This window comes from Mauremys reevesii, linkage group 14 (assembly GCF_016161935.1).
Source record: "Mauremys reevesii isolate NIE-2019 linkage group 14, ASM1616193v1, whole genome shotgun sequence".
NCBI classification, from domain to species: domain Eukaryota; kingdom Metazoa; phylum Chordata; order Testudines; family Geoemydidae; genus Mauremys; species Mauremys reevesii.
The window spans coordinates 15,969,501-15,989,847 of NC_052636.1; the positions used below are offsets into that span (position 1 = coordinate 15,969,501).

A 20,347-nucleotide genomic window follows, 5' to 3' on the forward strand; every position below is an offset into this window, starting at 1 on the left:
CCAGCCCCACAGCTCCCCCTCCAGGGGCAAGGAATGGGGGGCTGGCCCTGGCCCCCATGAGCCTGCCCCATGGTGATAGCTGGGGGGGTGCAGGGCTGAGCAGCGTAGGGGGGGAAGCTCTCCCCACCCACCCCCATTCCCAGCCCCCTACCTGCAGCCCCAGCGGCCGCTCAGCTCCCCTGCCACAGGCTCTGCCCCACTCCGCCACTGGGGCAATACGGGGCTGCGCCCCACGGCCCCAGGGCGAGGGCAGAGCAGGACTCCTGGGTTCCCTAAAGGCAGAGAAACGCCCTGTCCCTCTCCCCATCCAAGCGGGGGGATAGGGGACCAGGACGCCTGGGTTCCCCGGAGGCAGACAGGCCCCACGCGAGCAGGGGGATGGGAGCCAGGACGCCGGGGTTCCCCACAGACAGCCAGGCAGCAGAGAGGAGGGCAGGGCTGGTTTATTGGGAGTTAGCAGTTTACAGCGCGGTATTCACAGCTATGTACAAGGGGTGGGGGGGGGGAGGCAGCCCCCTTGTCACCCCCCCACTCCAGCCAGGCCCGGCACTGCAGGTGAACGACGACCCGTTAGCCTCTGGCGCCCCCCGCTGGCCTTTGCTGCCACTGCAGCCACCCCCACACACCCATTACGACCCCCAGCCTGGGGGGCATGGGGGGGGGGGGGGGTCCCCTGGTCAGATCCCCCCCCCATCACCGACCCCAGCCCTGGGGCACCATGGGAAGAGGGCCGTGGTCAGATCCCCCCCATTACCGACCCCAGCCCTGGGGGCACCATGGGGGTTGGGGGGTCCCTGTGACTGGGGTCAGATCCCCCCCATCACCGACCCCAGCCCTGGGGGCACCATGGGGGCGGGGGGGTCCCTGTGGCTGGGGTCACTGGGAGGGTTGGGGCGACCCGGCCAGGCCCCCCTGCGCCCCGTTGGCCTTGCCGAAGGGGCTGGGGGTGCCAGGGGGCCCTTGGGGGCTGTCGCCGGGCTCCTGCTTGATGGTGGGGGCGCCGGCGGGGGCCAGGCCGGGCAGCACCAGGCCCGGCGGGGCCGAGGGGGAGAGCTGGGCCCCGGGGGGCCCCCCCGCTTTGCCCCCCTCACCCGGGGGGGGCAGCGAGACCACGATGTATTTCTGCAGGCTGCCCGTCACCGTGGCGCTGGGCGCCGTCTGGGCCGCGGAGACCAGCTTCACCACGGGCTGCACCCCGGCCGCCGTGGTGCTGACGGGGGAGCTGGCCGTGCCCAGCGGGCTGCTGCTGAAGGTGATCACCTGCCAACGACAGGCACGGGGGTCAGCCGGGGGGGGGACAGCCCCCCCCACGCCAGCCTGCCCCCCAGGACCCACCCGGGGGAGCCCTGCCCTCCCCCCACGCCAGCCTGCCCCCCAGGATCCACCCGGGGGAGTCCTGCCCTCCCTGCACCCTCCCCATGCCAGCCTGCCCCCCCAGGACCCATCCGGGGCACCATGGGGGAGCCCTGCCCTCCCGCCACGCCCGCCTGCCCCCCCGGACCCAACCAGGGCACCATGGGGGAGCCCTGCCCTCCCCCCAGGACTCTTCTGGGGCAGCATGGGGTCCTGCCCTCCCTCCACGCCAGTCTGCCCCCCAGGACCCATCCGGGGCACCATGGGGGAGCCCTGCCCTCCCCCCACACCAGCCTCCCCCCAGGATCCACCCGGGGCAGATTGGGGGAGTCCTGCCCTCCCTGCACCCCCCCATGCCAGCCGGCCCCCCAGGACCCATCCGGGGCACCATGGGGGAGCCCTGCCCCCCCCCCCCAGGATCCACCCGGGGGAGTCCTGCCCTCCTGCCCCCACGCCAGCCTGCCCCAGGACCCATCCGGGGCACCATGGGGGAGCCCTGCCCTCCCTCCACGCCAGCCTGCCCCCCAGGACCCATCCGGGGCACCATGGGGGAGCCCTGCCCTCCCCCCAGGATCCACCCGGGTCAGCATGGGGGAGCCCTGCCCTCTCCCCACCCCCATGCCAACCTGCCCCCCAGGACCCACTTGGGGCAGCATGGGGGAGCCCCCCTCTCCCCTTTCCAGCCTGCCCCCCAAGCCAGGTATCCTGATAGGCTGGACACCAGGCAGCTCCGAGAGGGGGGATCCGGAGGGGCAGATGTGGGGGCCGAGGGGCAGGCTCCCCGGTGACCCTGCCCATCACCCCGGATGGGGGGGCGTGGCTGGGGTGGCCGAGCCGGGCTGCGGAGCGGGGAAACTGAGGCAGGGGTGGCGCAGGCCCACAGCTCACCACGGCGCTGGAGCTAAAACGTCTCCCCCACCCCCCGACCCCCGTACCTGCTGGGAGGTGCTGCTGCCGGAGGCGGAGGACATGACAATGTACTTGGTGGGGGGCGGGGAGGGCTGGGTGGGGGTGGAGGGGCGGCCGGACACCAGGGTCTGCATGGGCAGCGTGATGGAGCTGGGCACTTTGATGATGCTCGGGGCCCGCGGGGGGCCCTGGGGGGCCTGGGACAGGGTCAGCGTCGGGCGGGGCTGCCGGGGGGAGACGGACAGACGGGGTCAGACAAACCCACCCCAGTGCCCTCCCCGTGCCCCTGTCACCACCCCCAAATACGGGCCTCAGCCCCACAGTGTTCTCCCTTGCAGTGCCCACGGGAACCCCCCCTCCCTCCTGCCCCCCACAAACCCCCACAGCCTGCCCCTCCTAGGTCCCCTCCCCACTGACCTCTGCCCCCTCCACCTGGATCCCCACCCTAGAATCAGCTCCCTGCCCCCATGACATCCTCTGCCCCCAGCTACTGGTTCCAGCCTGTGCCTTGTCCCCTGTGAGCCTGCTGCCCCCCCCACAGCCAGGTACCCACCCCAGAGCCAGCCGCCCGCCCACCCTCCCCACTGACCTCTCCCCTCCACCTGGATCCTCACCCCAGAATCAGCTCCCTGCCCCCATGACATCCTCTCCCCGCTTCCACCCCAAGCCTTGTCCCCCCGTGAGCCTGCTGCCCCCCCACAGCCAGGTACCCACCCCAGAGCCAGCCGCCCGCCCCTCCCCAGAGCGAGCAGCCGCCCGGCCCCCGTACCTGGGTGATGGTGAGGGTGGTGCGGTTGACCTGCTGGGCCTGCATGGCGGCCTGCGCCCGGGCTTTCACCACGTGGGTGCAGAGCAGGGAGCCCAGGGAGCCGTAGTCGGCCTTGTACGAGTCCTGGTTGTCGGGCGGCGGGCGGATCTTGGCCAGCACCGGGGCGCAGTGCTTCTGCGGGGCGGGCGGAGGGGAGAGGTGAGCGGGAACCTGGCAGGCCAGGCGGGAGAGGAGAGGCGGAGAGAGTGGGAGGGGCCCAGGAGAAAGGGGAGGAGCCCCAGGCAGTGGGAGGGGCCAGGAAGGGGTGGAGCCTCATGGACTGGGCGGAGCCAGAGAGAAGAGGTGGACCCCCCCGGGAAGTGGGAGGGGCCAGGAAGGGGTGGAGCCTCATGGACTGGGCGGAGCCAGAGAGAAAGGAACAGGGAGTAGGAGGAGCCTCAGGGAAGTTGACAGCAGGAGGAGAGTCGGAAGGGGATACTAAGTTGCAGCCCCAAATACAGAGCCCCCCCAGGCCACGCCCCCCACTCCAGACCACACCCCCTGACACCAGGCCACGCCCCCCACCCCCCGCACTCACCAGCAGCAGACTCTGGACGTGGTCGGCCCCGATCTTGTCGATGTTGCTGACCACCGGCCCCTCCACGATGGCGCGCACCCGCTCGCCCTCCACCTGCAGCCGCGGCAGGATCAGGGTCTTGATCACCTGGGAAGAGGAGCTGTCAGCCGGGAGGCCACCCCGACACCCGCCCCTCCCAGCAGCAGGCCCCAGGGTCCGTCCGTCCCCCCCAGCAGGCCCCGGGAGCCCCCTTCTCCCTCGCGGGCCCGGGCTCTCACTCACGTCGTGACCCAGCTCGGCCAGCCCGGCGATGGAGCCGTACCGCGTGGTCCAGGGCGTCTTCTCGTCCACCCAGCTCTGCGGGGACAAAGGCGGGGTGAGTCCTGCGCCCCCAGCCCCGCTCCCACCCTCCCAAAGGGCCAGGGGACGCAGGACACAATGGTTATGGTGGTGGTGCTAGGCCCCGCCTCCTCTCCCCAGGCCCCGCCCCTCTCCCAGGCCCTGCCCCACCTTGGTGATGCAGGTCTTGGTGATGCGGGACTGGATGTTGGTGATGGTGGTGCTAGGTCCCGCCCCTCTCCCCAGGCCCGGCCCCCTCTCCCCAGGCCCCGCCCCACCTTGGTGATGCAGGACTGGATGTTGGTGGTGGTGGTGCTAGGCCCCGCCCCCTCTCCCCAGGCCCCGCCCACCTTGGTGATGCAGGACTGGATGTTGGTGGTGGTGGTGCTAGACCCCGCCCCCTCTCCCCAGGCCCCGCCCACCTTGGTGACGGTCTTGGTGATGCAGGACTGGATGTTGGTGGTAGTAGTGCTAGGCCCCGCCCCCTCTCCCCAGGCCCCGCCCCACCTTGGTGATGCAGGACTGGACGTTGGTGATGGTGGTGCTAGGCCCCGCCCCCTCTCCCCAGGCCCCGCCCCCTCTCCCCAGGCCCCGCCCCACCTTGGTGAAGGTCTTGGTGATGCGGGACTGGATGTTGTTGGTGGTGGTGCTGAAGTTCTTGCAGATCTGGGCGATGAGGCGGGCGGCGAAGTCCCGCAGGGCCCAGTGATTGTCCACGTCCGGCCGCAGGCAGAGCTGCCGGCTCACGATACAGGTCATCACGGCCGGGATCAGCTCGTGCAGCTGCGGGGGGCAGGGGGAGAGGGGTTAGCCACTGCCAGGACCCAGACCCCGTCGCCTCCCGCTGCCCAGCAGGGCTCGCAGAGGGAAGAGAACCCAGGAGTCCCGGCTCCCAGCCCCGCCCCCCCCCACAGAGCTGAGCCAGGACCCCGGCGTCCGGGCGGCCACTCACGTATTTCTCCAGGTACAGGGTGGGGTTGTCCATCAGCGCCTTCACCATCCGCATCAGGTAGATGAGCAGCGCCAGGTTATTCTGCACCACGTTCACACGCACCTGGGGGGAGACCTGGTCAGGGGGACGGCGCTGGGGGGCTGGCCCAGCTCCCCACTCCCCCAAGGGGCCCTCCAGCCTACAGGGGGAGTCACAGCCTGGGGGGCTCAGCCCAGCTCCCCACCCCCCCACGGGTCCCCCCCAGCCTAGAGGGGTCAGACATCACACCTGGGGGGCTCGGCCCAGCTCCCCACGGATCCCCAGCCTAGAGGGGACAGACAGGGTCAGGATCACGCCTGGGGGCTCGGCCCAGCTCCCCACCCCCCCACGGGTCCCCCCCAGCCTAGTGAGGTCAGACATCACACCTGGGGGGGCACGGCCCAGCCCCCCCCCACACGGATCCCCCCCAGCCTAGAGGGGACAGACAGGGGTCAGGGATCACACCTGGGGGGCTCAGCCCCGCTCCCCACCCCCCCACGGGTCCCCCCGCAGCCTAGAGGAGACAGACAGGGGTCAGGGATCACACCTGGGGGGCTCAGCCCAGCTCCCCACCCCCCCCCACGGGTCCCCCCCAGCCTAGAGGGGACAGACGGGGGTCAGGGATCACACCTGGGATGCTCGGCCCAGCCCGGTCCCCCGCTTACCCCTTCGGAGATGAAGGTGCTGAAGCGAGGTAACATCTGGTAGAGCCCGGGGTCGGTGGCGATGCTCTGCAGGGCCTCCTGGGGGGCAGAGAGAGAGCGGCCTGTCAGCGCAGGGGGGCCCGGGGGCCCTGTCGCACAGGGGAAGGGCGCACCCAGGCTTTGTGGGGGGGGCACTCACGGCTCTCTTGGCCTCGCAGGAGCCCACGCAGGCCTCGGTGATCTCCTTGTAGTACAGCTGCTGCTCCACCGACAGCTCGTGGATACTGCGCGGCTTCAACTTCAGCGGGGCCCCCTCCAGCACGGGGGCCTTCTTCTCCTTCCCTGGGGGGGCAGGGTGTGAGCAGAGCCCCGCCTCCACCCACTAGCCCCACCCCCTGGGACATAGCCCCACCCCCTCCAGCACAGGGGCCTCCTTCTCCTTCCCTGGGGGGGGCAGGGTGTGAGCAGAGCCCCGCCTCCACCCGCTAGCCCCACCCCCTGGGACACAGCCCCGCCCCCTCCAGCACAGGGGCCTCCTTCTCCTTCCTGGGGGCAGGGTGTGAGCAGAGCCCCGCCTCCACCCACTAGCCCCACCCCCTGGGACATAGCCCCACCCCCTCCAGCACAGGGGCCTCCTTCTCCTTCCCTGGGGGGCAGGGGGCATTAGACAGCGCAGAGTCGCTCTCCCCCAACTGCCTCCCTCCATATTGACATGGAGCCACCCCCCAGCTCTCACCCGTCCCTCCCCCTCTAACGCTGCTCTGCCTCCCCCCCACCAGGCCCTTAGGAGCACCTCCCGCTCCCGGCCCTGCTGCCCCCCCGCCCACCTTTGCCATCCGGGGCGGCTGCGCTCTGCCCCTGGCCCTTCAGGGGGCCGTTCTCCTCCTGCCCGGGCTTCGTGGATTTCAGCGGCTCCGTAGCCTCCGCCTTCTGCTGCTCCTTGGGGGCTGGAGAGAGACACGGAGCCGGGTCACGAGCCAGCCCCTCGCGTGGGCGGCTGTTCGTACAGGGACCCCTCGCCCGGCGCTGAGATGCAGCCACCTCTGGGGCGGGGTGGCCGGTTACCCAGGGACCCCTCACCCGGCGCTGAGATGCAGCCACCTCTGGGGCAGGGTGGCCGGTTACCCAGGGACCCCTCGCCCGGCGCTGAGATGCAGCCACCTCTGGGGCGGGGCGGCCGGTTACCCAGGGACCCCTCGCCCGGCGCTGAGTTGCGCCCACCTCTGGGGCGGGGCGGCCGGTTACCCAGGGACCCCTCGCCCGGCGCTGAGTTGCGCCCACCTCTGGGGCGGGGCGGCCGGTTACCCAGGGACCCCTCGCCCGGCGCTGAGTTGCGCCCACCTCTGGGGCGGGGCACAGGGCTCCACCAAGGGCATTTCTCTGTCGGGAACACGCAAACTTTTGAACAGTTTCTGGCATCACCCAGAAAAGCTCATCTGTCGGGTTGCCTAGTGGTGAGCGGCCGGCCAGGCCAAGCCCACAGACAGAACAGAACGCAGAGGAAGCAGAAGGTCCGGTTCCCCGCGGGGCAGCACAGCGGGCGCTGCACCCGGACGCCTGGATCCACGACTCACCTGGGGGCGGGTTCTCGGGGATGGCGGGCTGGGTGCCTTCGATGCTGAGCCAGTGAGCTGGAAGGAAGCGGAGAGGAGGGTGAGAGCTGGCCCAGGGGGAACCCCCCCCGTCTCCCCTTCCAGGCACGCCCGCCCCCCAGCACCCTCCCCCCGCGGCGCCCCCACCTTTGAGGCAGACGTCCAGCGGGACGCGGGGCAGCGGCGTGTTAATGATGTCGCTCAGATCCACTTCCTTCTCCTCGTAGAAGTAGAGCTCCCGCCCGCCCCCGCTGGCGTAGCGGAAGGGGATGAACTCCTGGGCATGGAAGCCGTAGAGCGGCTGCGGGGGAGAGGGGGACACGGCTCTGAGACGCGTTCGCGGCGCCGCTACGGGCCAGTTTGGCTAAGCAGGGACGAAAGCCGAGCGGTCGCCCGGGCATCCGGCTACGGACGCACCCAGGTTGGAACGTAACTAACGAGCTGTCCCGGCGTCGGATCAATGCAGCTCGCCCCCAGTCCTCGCAGGGCTTCCCATCAGCCACCAGGCAAACGCCGAAGGATGAAACCTCGGCCCACCCCTCTGCCTTCAGGCCGGGACAGAGCGTTGGCTGGGGCCCCAAGGGGTCCCCCCGCGAAGGCGTCTCGGGGTCCCCTCATCTGTGCAAGCCCTCAGGCCACGCCTGGCCTCACGTCAAACATGGCCTGGCTTCGCGGCTTTATGTGCCGACGGGAACGGCCCCCGGTACGATACGCCCCAGGCCCATGGGGGAGGCCGACAAGAACGGCCCCCTAAGACCAGAGACACCCAACCCTTAGAGCAAGGGGCCCCCTGGCATGGAGCCGAACCAGCTCACGGGGCCCAGCCCAGCCCCAGCCCCCCAGGCCCAACACCGCAGGCCCCCTGCCCCACCAGCTCCTCGGCAGCAAGGGCTGGAGCAGGGGGTCCCCCCCCGACCCCGTTACCTCCACGTTTTTCAGTTTCAAGGCGTAGTCCACGTCGCCCGTGGTCAGCTTCCGGCGCTTGCCCATGTGCATGAACTTCAGGGCGTCCTGTGGGGAGACGGGGGGGTGTCTGTGTCACATGGGGGGGCAGGGCAACCACAGCAGGGGGCGGCCCCGCTTTGCCCCAAGGGCCCCTGGGAAGGCGAGGGTGGGAGCAGAGCGGGGGGAGGAGGGCAGGGTACAGTGGGGGGTGGCCCCGCTTCGCCCCAAGGGCCCCTGGGAAGGCGAGGGTGGGAGCAGAGCGGGGGGAGGAGGGCAGGGTCCAGTGGGGGGGGGCCCCGCTTCGCCCCAAGGGCCCCTGGGAAGGCGAGGGTGGGAGCAGAGCGGGGGGTGGAGGGCAGGGTCTGCTGGGGGGCACGAGTGGGTTCTCGTAGGGGCGGGATGGGGCCATACCCTGGGGCGTGGGGGTGTCTCTGGGGGGGGGGGTAGGTACGGACAGTGTGTGGCTGGGGTGTGTGTGTGAGGGGCTCCCCCCAAGGCAGAGGACGCGCGTGGGGGCCCCCCCCACCCCGTACCTGGGCGATCTCCTTGATGCGGTAGCTGACCTCGTCGGCCAGCAGCTGGGAGGTCTCCTCGGGCACCTGGGCGATGCCCATGGCCTCCGCCATCACCTTCATGGACTCGGCCGGCAGCAGCGTGTGGCTCAGCTTCAGCTTCTTCTCCTCCGCCATCCCGCTCCCGCCGGCCCCGCACGGGGCCCCGCCGCCGCCGACACCTGGGGCAGGGGTGAGAAATGGGCCCACGGGGTGGCACCAGGAGGGAGCCGGGCCGGGCTGCGTCTCCCTCGCACCCGGAGCCGGCGGGAACCCCAGGGCCAGGCCCAGGGCGAGGGGCCCCCACCTGAGCCCGGCTCGCGCCCCCCCCGGCCTCCCCCTCCCCCAGCTCCCCGCGGCCTCCCCTCCCCCGCCGGCCTCCCCTCCTGCCGGCCTCCCCTCCCCCAGCTCCCCCGCCGGCCTCCCCTCCCCCCCAGCTCCTCCCCGCCGGCCTCCCCTCCCCCAGCTCCCCCGGCCTCCCCTCCCCCAGCTCCTCCCCGCCGGCCTCCCCTCCCCGCAGCTCCCCGGCCTCCCCTCCCCGCAGCTCCCTCCCCCGCCGGCCTCCCCTCCCCGCAGCTCCCCGCCGGCCTCCCCTCCCCCGCAGCTCCCCGGCCTCCCCTCCCCAGCTCCTCCCCGGCCTCCCCTCCCCCCAGCTCCCCCGGCCTCCCCTCCCCGCAGCTCCTCCCGCCGGCCTCCCTCCCGCAGCTCCCGGCCTCCCCAGCTCCTCCCCCGGCCTCCCCGCTCACGTCTCACTCCCGCTCCCCGCTCTCCTCCGCCGCCGCCGCCATCTTGCCCCGCCCCGCCCCCTCCCGGTCCAGGCAGATGCCCCGTCCCCGCCCATCGCCCTGAGGCAGCCCCCGGCCCCGCTCACACCGCCGGGCCCGGATCCGCTCCCCGCCCGATCCCGCACCCGGATCCCCCCGGAGCCCGGCCGCTGCCCGCCCCTCGAGCCCGCGCCCCCGCCGGCCCCTCACTACACTCCTGCCAGGACCCGAGCGACCCCGGGGAGGGGCCAGCGCCGGAGACTGACCGGCGCCTAGGCAGCGCACTGCGCAAGCGCGGGATGGGAGAAAGACTGCAATGCGCATGCGTGGGTCCAGACAGCCGGGACTGCGCCTGCGTACCGCGCGCTTATACATTCTACCGAGCATGCGCAACGTTGGGCTGAAGGGGTGGGGAAAATGTTCTTATTACGCATGCGCATTTGGTTCCCCCGGCCTTTGGCTTACGATGCGCATGCGCAGTGCCGGTCCTTTGTTAAACCAGGCGGGGCTACAGTGCTTTCCCCAGCCCCGCCCCCCTGTTTGCGCATGCGCCTCGCTCCTCCCCGACGGAACGAGCCGTCTATGCGCATGCGCCGAGCGTCCCGGCGCTGAGTGCGCATGCTCGGTGCCAGCTCCTCCTTAAAGGGCCAGCGCCGCTATTTCCCTGCCGGGGCGGGAGCGCAGCCATGTGGCTCCCCCTGCTGGGGCTGCTGCTGCTCCTCGGGGCGGGGCAGGAGGAGGAGGAGGACGAGAGGCGGCCCACCCCCTGCGAAGGTAAAGGGGGAGGGGCTCTTAAAGGGGCCACGCCCCCTGCCTGGGGCTATAGGGACCGGTCCATATGGGGCTATAGAGACCAGCCCATATGGGGCTATGGGGACCAGGGGCAGGGTCTGTGCCAGCTAATCGGGGTAGGCTGGCTTAGGGCACAGACTTGAGCTCTCTCCAGATAGTCATGTGGGGCTATAGAGACTGGTCCGTATGGGGCTATAGAGACCGGCCCGTATGGGGCTAGAGGGACCGGGGGCAGGGCCTGCAGGGCCGTGCCAGCTAATCGGGGCAGGCTGGCTTAGTGCACAGACTTGAGCTCTCTCCAGATAGTCATATGGGGCTATAGAGACCGGTCCATATGGGGCTCTATGGACCAGGGAGGGGCTGCAAGGCCCAGGCACAGCCATGCTATGCAAGCCAAGCAGGGCCTGGCTGGGTCAGGGTAGGGTGGGAAAGGTGACCAGGCTACAGGGACCAGGGATGGCCCCGGTGGGTGGACATGGGGCTGGGTGGCCATGGATGGGCCAGGCAGGCAGCTGACACCCCCACCCCACCCCCCGCAGTGTGCAAGTACCTGAGCCTGGAGCTGCAGGAGACCCTGGCGCAGAGCGGCCGCTCCAAGGAAGTGCTGGAGCTGGGGCAGGTGCTGGACTCGGGCAAGCGAAAGAGACGCATCCAATACAACACCTCGTAAGTGTGGGGTAGCTGGGGTCCCGGATGCCTGGGTTCTCTCCCCAGCTCTGGGAGGGGAGTGGGGGCTGGTGGTTAGAGCGGGGGGAGCTGGGAGCCAGGACTCCTGGGTTCTCTCCCCGGCTCTGGGAGGGGAGTGGGGGCTGGTGGGTTAGAGCAGGGAAGGCTGGGAGCCAGGACTCCTGGGTTCTCTCCCCGGCTCTGGGAGGGGAGTGGAGGCTGGTGGTTAGAGCAGGGGGGCTGGGAGCCAGGACTCCTGGGTTCTCTCCCCGGCTCTGGGAGGGGAGTGGGGGCTGGTGGGTTAGAGCAGGGGGGGCTGGGAGCCAGGACTCCTGGGTTCTCCCCCCGGCTCCGGGAGGGGTGTGGGGGCTGGTGGGTCAGAGCAGGGGGAGCTGGGAGCCAGGACTCCTGGGTTCTCTCCCCGGCTCTGGGAGGGGAGTGGGGGCTGGTGGTTAGAGCAGGGGAGCTGGGAGCCAGGACTCCTGGGTCCCTGTGATGTGGCCCTCTCAATTCGCTGCTCCCAAAATCACTGCGCACCCCAGCTGGCCGTTCACCTCTGACCCCTGCTCTGCACACGGCGTCTCTCTTTGTCCGCCCTGTAAACGTACCTGAGGTTCTTTAACAAGCAGGGACGGGGGGGGGGGGACCCCAGCAGGGAGACGTATCGAAAACCTGCACAGCCTGGAACCGTAACCCGTGTCCTAGAGCCTAGACTGAATTACGCCCCCCACACACACACACACACACCGGCCCCCGAGCGCTCAGTAGAACCGGGCCCTCGGCGTGTTGTGAGTCCCAGAAACCCAATTTTCTTTTTACCCAAATCCCAGAATTTTCTTTTTTTTTCCCCCCAACGTCCAAAAGCAAATCTTATTTTTTTAACCAAACCAAATTTCTATCCAAAATTTGTTCAGTTTCTTTTAGACCAAAACCAGGAAAATTTCACCCTTTGCACAAAACCGGTTTGTTTGGGGCGATTTCCTTAGGTGGGGAACATGATGCTGGCTCAAGAGATGCCCCTCCCGCATTCCCCGCCGGGATCCGGACCCCAAGCCAGCCAGGATCCGGATCCGGACCCAGCCCAGGGCCCCGATCCTGGCTGCAGTCCGACCCGCTGCGAGGGGGGTTTTAGACTCAAAGCTGACCTCAGCTTTGCAGAGCAAAGCACTTTGTGACAACCCCGATTCGGCCCGTCTCCCAACTCCTCACCCCCCCTTCTGTCCGACTAGGGAAACCCGACTGGCCGAGGCGCTAGAAACCGTGTGTGAGCGATTCCTGCATTACAGCGTCCATGCCGAGCGCCCGGGCAGCCTGCGGTATGCCAAGGTACGGCCGGGAGGCAGGACGCCTGGGTTCTCTCCCCGGCTCTGGGAGGGGAGTGGGGGCTGCTGGGTCAGAGCAGGGGGGGCTGGGAGCCAGGACTCCTGGGTTCTCTCCCCGGCTCTGGGAGGCGAGTGGGGGCTGCTGGTTAGAGCAGGGGGGCTGGGAGCCAGGACTCCTGGGTTCTCTCCCCGGCTCTGGGAGGGGAGTGGGGGCTGGTGGGTTAGAGTGGAGGGGGCTGGGAGCCAGGACTCCTGGGTTCTCCCCCCGGCTCTGGGTGGGGTGGGGGGGCTGGTGGGTCAGAGCAGGGGGGCTGGGAGCCAGGACTCCTGGGTTCTCTCCTTGGCTCTGGGACGGGAGTGGGGGCTGGTGGGTTAGAGCAGGGGGGGCTGGGAGCCAGGACTCCTGGGTTCTCTCCCCGGCTCTGGGAGGGCAGTGGGGGCTGGTGGGTTTGAATGGAGGGAGGGGTTTGGTAGCCCAGGACTCCTGGGTTCTCCTCTGTCCCCGCAGGGTCAGAGCCAGACCATGAACACCCTGAAGAACCTGGTGAACAAGGGGGTGAAGGTGGATCTGGGGATCCCCCTGGAGCTCTGGGACGAGCCGTCGGTGGAGGTGACGCAGCTGAAGCAGCAGGTGAGAGTGGGGGGGTGACGAGTTCGGGGGGTGGGGGAGCCAGTGGGCGCCGTGCGGCGTCAGAACAAGAACGAGCAGCCGGAAGCTGAAGCCGGACGAATTTCCCTGAGAAAGGAGCGAGACGAGCTGGGGGAGGCACTGGAGCGATGGTGGGTGCGGAGGATCAGCGCTCAGGAGGCCGCTTCTCAGGGGTGCATCCCAGGCCGGGGGGATCTCCCCCTGCCCCCCATCTCTCACGCCCTGGGGCCGACCCGGCGTTGACCCCCCTGCAAGGGCCGGATCGCTCCCGACGCGGGTCAATCAGCCTGGGGCCCGGTTCCGCAGCGCTGGGGGGCGTCTCCTCCTCCTGGCGGCTTCCAGGCCGGCCCGGCGCCTCTCCGGGACACGCAGGCGACCGGTTTCCCCCCGGGGGCCGCAGGGGCCGGGGTCTCTGGGCTGGGCTGTGCGGGCCGGGGGGTTACTGCGGCCTTCTGACCTTCCGCCCCGTGGCCGGGTCCCCTCTCCCCCCAGTGCGAGACGATGCTGGAGCAGTTCGAGGCCGTGCTGGAGGATTGGTACTTCCGCCACCAGGAGACGGTGCTGGGAGCCTTCCTGTGCGAAGGGCACGTGCTGGCGCCGGGGGAGAGAGGTGGGTAAACCACCCCCCCACCACTCCCAGCCCTTCACTCCCGACCCACAGCCCTTGCTAGCCCCGCCCGCCCCCCCCCCGCCGGCCTGGGCTTTCTGAACACACAGGCGAATTTTCTGTTGTGCCTAATCCCCTTCCCCCGCTGTTGTGTTGGCTCCCGCCCCACCCCAGAGGCAGCTGCCTCCCCAGCGGAGGAGGGGAGGCCCCAGGCCTGTTAACTACTCTCTGCCCCCACAGGGTGTCTGAGCGAGGTCTGGACAGGGAGGAAGGGTGACGAGGGAGCCCAGGAAGAGGAGGAGAAGGAGGAAGAGACGATGGAACAACCCAGCCCGCCCACCAGGCATGCAGCTCATGACCCCAGGGAACTCTGAGCGGTGGGGGGCGGGTTGGTACATTCACAGGGAAGGACTTTGACACCCCTGGATGCCTTCTCCACCCTCCCTCCAGGGGCTGGGGGGCCCTGCTGGGGACTGGGGGGGAGGGAGGGATCTGCCTTTTCGGTGCCTTACGCCCAGCGGCCTGGGGTGGGGGTGGAATTCCCCTTCCCCCCGCCCCGTTGTCGTTCTGTCTCTGTCTGTCCGTCTCTGGTTTTTATACAGAAATGCCGGGTTCTGGGCCGCAGTGAAGTGTGTTTTGTTGTCATTGGCTTGTTCCCGTGGGGGTCAGTATAGCTGGACGGGGTGGGGGGGGGGAAGCAAGGGGTGGCAGAGCTGGGCTGTAGGGGAGGTTGGGTGGGCAGGAGGGAGCTGGTCTGAAAGGGGGGCGGGAGGGGGGTTGGGGGGCTGTGAGCGGGGTCCTAGTCGGGACCCAGCTGTGGTCACTCAGTCAGGGTGAACTGTAAAGCATGGGGCAGACAGACCCCAAACGCTGGTGGAGATTCTGACACTGAGATTCACCAGCCAGCACAAAACAGCTTCTTTGGAGTCCAGGGAGCGATCCTGCCTCAGGCCCCCAGCCAGGTACCCACGGCAAATATGATGGAAATTTCTGCACATCTTATTCCATCACCGAAAAGAACAGGCTCTGCCCACCCCACAGGCTCGGACACGTCACCTCCGCGGTTAGTGACTAGTCCGGCTCTCACCCAAGTACACGCTGCAGCCGGTTCTCCTTAACTAAAATCAGCTTTATTAGAAACCAAACGCGAGCGACTCTGGTTCGCAGTCCAGTATACCCACAGCCATGAGCTCCAGCCATTGAGGCGCAGATTCACGGCGGAGAGGGGGAGCTGTCCCTTTAGAAATAGTTCCTAGGTTATAGTCCAATGGCCAAAGCTCGTATTCAGAGCGTAACGGGGACCTCAGGCAGGTGCCTCGGGCTTCCCCTGGTGCAGCCTAAGCAGCTCTGAGCTGACCAGGATCAAGACCCATCTCATGTCCCCTCTGGGGAGTCCCTCGGGGGACGGAAGGTCATGAGGGTGACTTTGAGGCAGGCCCGACACCGGTACTCAGCTGTAGGAATTTGCTTGTTCCTCCACCATTCACGGCACGTCTCAAAGAGAGACGGATGCCGCAATATCCCCTGCTCACAATTCGTTTCAGTGATACCCGAATGCAGCCGAGACAGGGACCCTCGATGACGCTGTCACATGTAAATACACAAACATCATCTCCCCACATATCCTCTGTGGGTTATTTATTTGGCAGGATGTTGAACCCTTTCCAGCCATGGAGGGCAGGGGGAGCTGGGCTGTAAGGGGGGCAGGAGGGGGTTTGGGGACAGGGGAGCTGGCCTGTGAGGGAGGTTTGGGGGCAGGGAGGTTGGAGGGGTGGGAGGGAGCTGGGCTGTAAGGGGGCAGGAGGGGGTTTGAGGGGCAGGGGAGCTGGCCTGTGAGGGAGGTTTGGGGGCAGGGAGGTTGGAGGGGTGGGAGGGAGCTGAGCTGTCAGGGGACAGGAGGAGGGTTTCGGGGCAGGGGCAGCTGCCCTGTGAGGGAGGTTTGGGGGTAGGGAGGTTGGAGGGGTGGGAGGAGCTGGGCTGTAAGGGGCAGCAGCAAGGCTGGGGCCGGGAGCTGGGCTGGAAGAGGGGCAGGAGGGGAGCTGGGGTGGGGAGCTGGGCTGTGAGAGGGGTAGGAGGGAGGTTGGGGTGGGGACCTGGGCTGTGGGGCGGGTTGGGGGCAGAAGGGAGTTGGAGGTGGGGAACTGGGCTGGAAGAGGGGTAGGGGAGCTGGGCTGTGGGGGCAGGAGGCGGTTGGGGGCACAGGGGAGCTGGGCTGTGGGGGCAGGAGGGAGGTTGGGGTGGGGAGCTGGGCTGTGGGGGCAGGAGGCGGTTGGGGGCACAGGGGAGCTGGGCTGTGGGGGCAGGAGGGAGGTTGGGGGCACAGGGGGGAGCTGGGCTGTGGGGGGGCAGGAGGGGGGTGGGGGGAGCTGGGCTGTGGGGGGGCAGGAGGGGGTTGGGGGTGGGGGGGGGGCTGGGCGGTGGGGTGGGTTGGGGGCAGGAGGGGGGGTCGAGGCAGCTCTAGGTGCAGGGGGGGCGTAACCCCCCCACCTCCAGTTGGGCCCCAGTTGTGTGGGGGAGGGGTCAGGAGGGGGAATTTGGGGTCATGGGGGAGGGGCTGAAGCGAGACGCCCTGTGGGGGGGGGCAGGGGGGCACCAGGCTTAAGAGCTGCCCCCTCTGGGGGCAGAGGGGGGGAAACTAAACTCCGCGAAGGCGTTTTGAGTTTATTAATATGTTTGTCCCTCTGCGCTCCCCGTCCAACCCCGTGTTCCCAACATGGCGGCACCCTACACATACGTAAAGCCCACTTTCAATATGGCGGTGCCCAGTTGCTAACTTCCGGTGAGGGCTGCCATCATGGCGGCTCCAGGCGTTTAGCGTTTATTAATCTTTTTGTTCCTCGGCGCTCTCCGTCCAACTCCGAGTTCCCAAAATGGTGGCGCCCTCACTACACACATGTAGAGACCATTTTCAATATGGCGGCGCCCAGCTGCTAACTTCCGGTGAGGGCTGCCAACATGGCGGCGCCCTGGATACGGCCGCTTCCGGTGAGGTCAAAAATGGCGGCTTCAATGGATTCACTTCCGCCTGTCCTGCCTCTTCCAAAATGGCGGCGCCCACCTGTCGCTTCCATCCCCCCTTCCGGCCTCCCAATATGGCGCCCGGGAGCCATTTCCGGTGTTGTATGGGCCCGGCCTACGGGCGCAACCACCGAGGGGTTAAGGGCGGGGGTGAGGCCGTTGGAGAGCGGGGAGAGAAGAAAGGCTGAAGAAGCCATTCAGGGGGTGATGGGCTGCACGGGGGGGGGGTCGCCAGGGCGAATGGCCGCAGCCCCGTCCGCACCTCGGGGGCACGAGACTCCGTGAAAGAGTTTCTGTTAATTTGAATATTCCTGTCCCTCGGCGCTACCCGTCCGGCGCCGCGTTTCCAACATGGCGGCGCCCATAGACCCCTGTAGCCCCTGCAGAGCCAGTTTCAAGATGGCGGCGCCCAGGTGCTAACTTCCCTAAGGAGCTCGCAGAGGGGCCACCAAGGCCGTTATGGAGCAACAGTGACACCGTGTGGCCACACAGGGTAATGCACAGAGCGTTTCTCTCAGAGGAACAGTGACACCGTGTGGCCACGCAGGGTAATGCACAGAGCGTTTCTCTCAGAGGAACAGTGACACCGTGTGGCCAGGCAGGGTAAAGCAGAGAGCGTTTCTCTCAGAGGAACAGTGACACCGTGTGGCCACGCAGGGTGATGCACAGAGCTGTTCCTGCGCGTCAGGCTGCTTGTCTGGGGAACTTCCGCAGCCAATATGGCAGCGCCCAGGACGGAATCACTTCCGCTCAGGTCATAGTTGGCTTCCTGTCATGCACTTCCGGTGCGGGTCCTGCCCCCCCCCCCAACCTGGCGGCTCCCAGAAGCTATTTCCGGTATCGCGCGCCAGTGTACGGACGAGCCTATCGTAAGGGTTAAATGGGGTCTGGCTGGGGAGATGGGGTCACTGGGGTCTGGCTGGGGAGATGGGGGTCACTGAGGGGAGCAGGGCACAGGTGGTGGGGTCTGGCTGGGGAGATGGGGTCACTGGGGGTCTGGCTGGGGAGATGGGGGTCACAGGGAGCAGGGCAGAGGTGGGGGTCTGGCTGGGGGTAGATGGGGTCACTGGGGGAGCAGGGGAGAGGTGGGGGTCTGGCTGGGGAGATGGGGTCACTGGGGAGCAGGGCAGGGGTGAGGGGTGTCTGGCTGGGGAGATGGGGTCACTGGGGGTCTGGCTGGGGAGATGGGGTCACAGGGGAGCAGGGCACAGGTGGTGGGGTCTGGCTGGGAGATGGGGTCACAGGAGCAGGGCAGAGGTGGGGGTCTGGCTGGGGGTAGATGGGGTCACTGGGAGCAGGGGAGAGGTGGGGTCTGGCTGGGGAGATGGGGTCACTGGGGTCTGGCTGGGGAGATGGGGTCACTGGGGAGCAGGGTAGAGGTGGTGGGGTCTGGCTGGGGTAGATGGGGTCACTGGGGGAGCAGGGGAGAGGTGGGGGTCTGGCTGGGGAGATGGGGTCACTGGGGAGCAGGGCAGAGGTGGTGGGGTCTGGCTGGGGAGATGGGGTCACTGGGGGGAGAGGTGAGGGGATCTGGCTGGGGAGATGGGGTCACTGGGGGTCTGGCTGGGGGTAGATGGGGTCACTGGGGAGCAGGGCAGAGGGTGGGGGTCTGGCTGGGGAGATGGGGTCACTGGGGTCTGGCTGGGGAGATGGGGTCACTGGGGGAGCAGGGCAGGGGTGGGGAGATGGGGTTACTGGGGTCTGGCTGGGGAGATGGGGTCACTGGGGAGCAGGGCAGGGGTGAGGGGTCTGGCTGGGGTAGATGGGGAGCAGGGGAGAGGGGTCTGGCTGGGGAGATGGGGTCACTGGGGGTCTGGCTGGGGAGATGGGGTCACTGGGGAGCAGGGCAGAGGTGGTGGGCGTTCTGGCTGGGGGAGATGGGGTCACTGGGGAGCAGGGCAGGGGTGAGGGGGTCTGGCTGGGGAGATGGGGGTCACTGGGGGTCTGGATGGGGAGATGGGGTCACTGGGGGTCTGGCTGGGGGAGATGGGGTCACTTGGGGGTCTGGCTGGGGAGATGGGGGTCACGGGGAGCAGGGCAGGGGGTCTGGCTGGGGGAGATGGGGGTCACTGGGGGAGCAGGGAGGGGTGAAGGGGTCTGGCTGGGGAGATGGGGTCACTGGGGGTCTGGCTGGGGAGCAGGGCAGGGGTGAGGCGGGTCTGCTTGGGGGATGGGGTCACTGGGGGTCTGGCTGGGGAGATGGGGTCACGGGGAGCAGAGCAGGGCAGGGGTGGGGATCTGGCTGGGGAGATGGGGTCACTGGGGAGATGGGAGGCGGGGAGCAGGGGGGTAAGGAGGGCTCTAGCAGGGGTGAGGCAGGGGGTGATTCAGGGCACAGGGTCCTGCAGCCTCTCACATCCCCATATCTCTCTCTCTAGGGCAGGAGCAGGCCCCAGGAGGGCGCCGTCCGGCGAAGACTCGGGACCCCCAGCGACCCCCGGGACTGTCTGAGCTCCGCCCTCGGAGGACCCCCCCGCGCCCCAGGCCATGAGCCTGCCGGGGCCCCGCCCCTGGGCACGGCCCCCCTGGGCCTGTCCCGGATCCCCGGCTCCCCCTACGAGGTGGTGGTGCTGCAGGAGGGCTACAGCCGGGCGCTCCCGGACGGCTCCACCCGGGCCGACGGCTCCGTCACGCTGCTGCGGGGGCCCCGGCTCACCCTGGTGGACACGGGGGGCCCCTGGGGCCGGGAGCGGCTGCTGGGGCTGCTGGCGGCCCAGGGGGTGGCCCCAGGGGACGTCTCCCACGTGGTCTGCACCCACGGCCACTCCGACCACGCCGGCAACCTCAACCTCTTCCCCGGCGCCACGCTGCTGGTGGGCTTCGACCTCAGCCGGGGCGAGGGGCTCTACCTGCCCCACGGCCTGGGGGGCGGCGCCCCCTACCCCATCCACCCGGGCCACGTGGAGGTGCTGCCCACGCCCGGCCACACGGCCGCCCACACCAGCGTGCTGGTGCGGGGCACGGCCCTGGGCACGGTGCTGGTGGCCGGGGACCTGTTCGAGCGGGAGCAGGACGAGGGTGTCTGGCAGGCCCTCAGCGAGGACCCCACCCGGCAGGAGCGGAGCCGCCGGCAGGCGCTGGCGCTGGCCGACGTGGTGATCCCCGGCCACGGGCCCCCCTTCCGCGTGCTGCGGGCGGGGGGCAGCGCCGGGGGGGAGACGCCCCCTGGGCCCCACTGAGCCGCCAATAAACCCAGCTTGGCCACCCCTGGCGCTGCCTCTTATGGGGGTCATTTCGCGGAGACGGCACCCGAAACGCAGCCAGAGGGGAGGGGGGAGACCCACAGCCCCCAGGATCGCTGCAGGGGGCCGTGGGGGGGCTGCCATGATCAGCAGGGGAGGCCCGGGAGCAGCAGCACAAGCTCAGAGGGTAGCCACGAGAGCGGGTCCGTGGGTTCACCCCACACACAGGCCAGACCCCTTTCTGGTACAGCCAGAGAGAACGGGGGACTGAACCCCATTATGGACAGCTGCATCTCAGCGCCGGGCGAGGGGTCCCCGGGTAACCGGCCAGCCTGCCCCAGAGGTGGCTGCATCTCAGCGCCGGGCGAGGGGTCCCCGGGTAACCGGCCAGCCTGCCCCAGAGGTGGCTGCATCTCAGCACCGGGCGAGGGGTCCCTGGGTCACCGGCCAGCCTGCCCCAGAGGTGGCTGCATCTCAGCGCCGGGCGAGGGGTCCCCGGGTAACCGGCCGCCCCGCCCCAGAGGTGGCTGCATCTCAGCGCCGGGCGAGGGGTCCCGGTGTACCCGGCCAGCCAGCCCCAGAGGTGGCTGCATCTCAGCGCTGGGCGAGGGGTCCCCGGGTAACCGGCCGCCCCGCCCCAGAGGTGGCTGCATCTCAGCGCTGGGCGAGGGGTCCCCGGGTAACCGGCCGCCCCGCCCCAGAGGTAGCTGCATCTCAGC

The 20,347-nt window shown here is 69.0% G+C and overlaps 3 protein-coding genes across 4 annotated transcripts; 2 read left to right on the top strand and 1 right to left on the bottom strand.

The window, feature by feature from the left end:
- Positions 1–780: 780 nt before the first annotated feature.
- On the bottom strand, positions 781–9,392 carry TAF6 (TATA-box binding protein associated factor 6). Of its 2 annotated transcripts, XM_039500125.1 has the most exons (15): positions 9,375–9,392; positions 8,611–8,810; positions 8,057–8,143; positions 7,280–7,433; positions 7,115–7,171; positions 6,368–6,487; positions 5,740–5,882; positions 5,562–5,639; positions 4,879–4,980; positions 4,527–4,709; positions 3,870–3,944; positions 3,609–3,734; positions 3,032–3,205; positions 2,289–2,486; positions 781–1,260 (listed from the first exon to the last, which is right to left on the bottom strand). In XM_039500125.1, the coding sequence occupies exons 2-15, from the start codon at positions 8,764–8,766 to the stop codon at positions 877–879; spliced, it is 2,037 nt and encodes a 678-aa protein (XP_039356059.1). In that variant the 5' UTR covers positions 8,767–8,810; positions 9,375–9,392; the 3' UTR covers positions 781–876. The 2 variants fall into 2 exon arrangements, with proteins under 2 accessions (XP_039356059.1, XP_039356060.1); XM_039500126.1 differs by lacking the exons at positions 2,289–2,486; positions 9,375–9,392.
- A 728-nt stretch (positions 9,393–10,120) lies between these two features.
- CNPY4 (canopy FGF signaling regulator 4) lies at positions 10,121–18,928 on the top strand (the record flags this gene model as incomplete). Its single annotated transcript, XM_039500131.1, has 7 exons — positions 10,121–10,166; positions 10,724–10,850; positions 12,080–12,176; positions 12,681–12,803; positions 13,314–13,431; positions 13,669–13,771; positions 18,825–18,928. Coding segments are annotated over 7 exons (687 nt in total), but the record flags the coding sequence as incomplete, so codon positions are not given.
- A 4-nt stretch (positions 18,929–18,932) lies between these two features.
- MBLAC1 (metallo-beta-lactamase domain containing 1) lies at positions 18,933–19,950 on the top strand (the record flags this gene model as incomplete). Its single annotated transcript, XM_039499722.1, has 1 exon — positions 18,933–19,950. A coding segment is annotated over one exon (693 nt), but the record flags the coding sequence as incomplete, so codon positions are not given.
- Between the last annotated feature and the right edge of the window lie 397 nt (positions 19,951–20,347).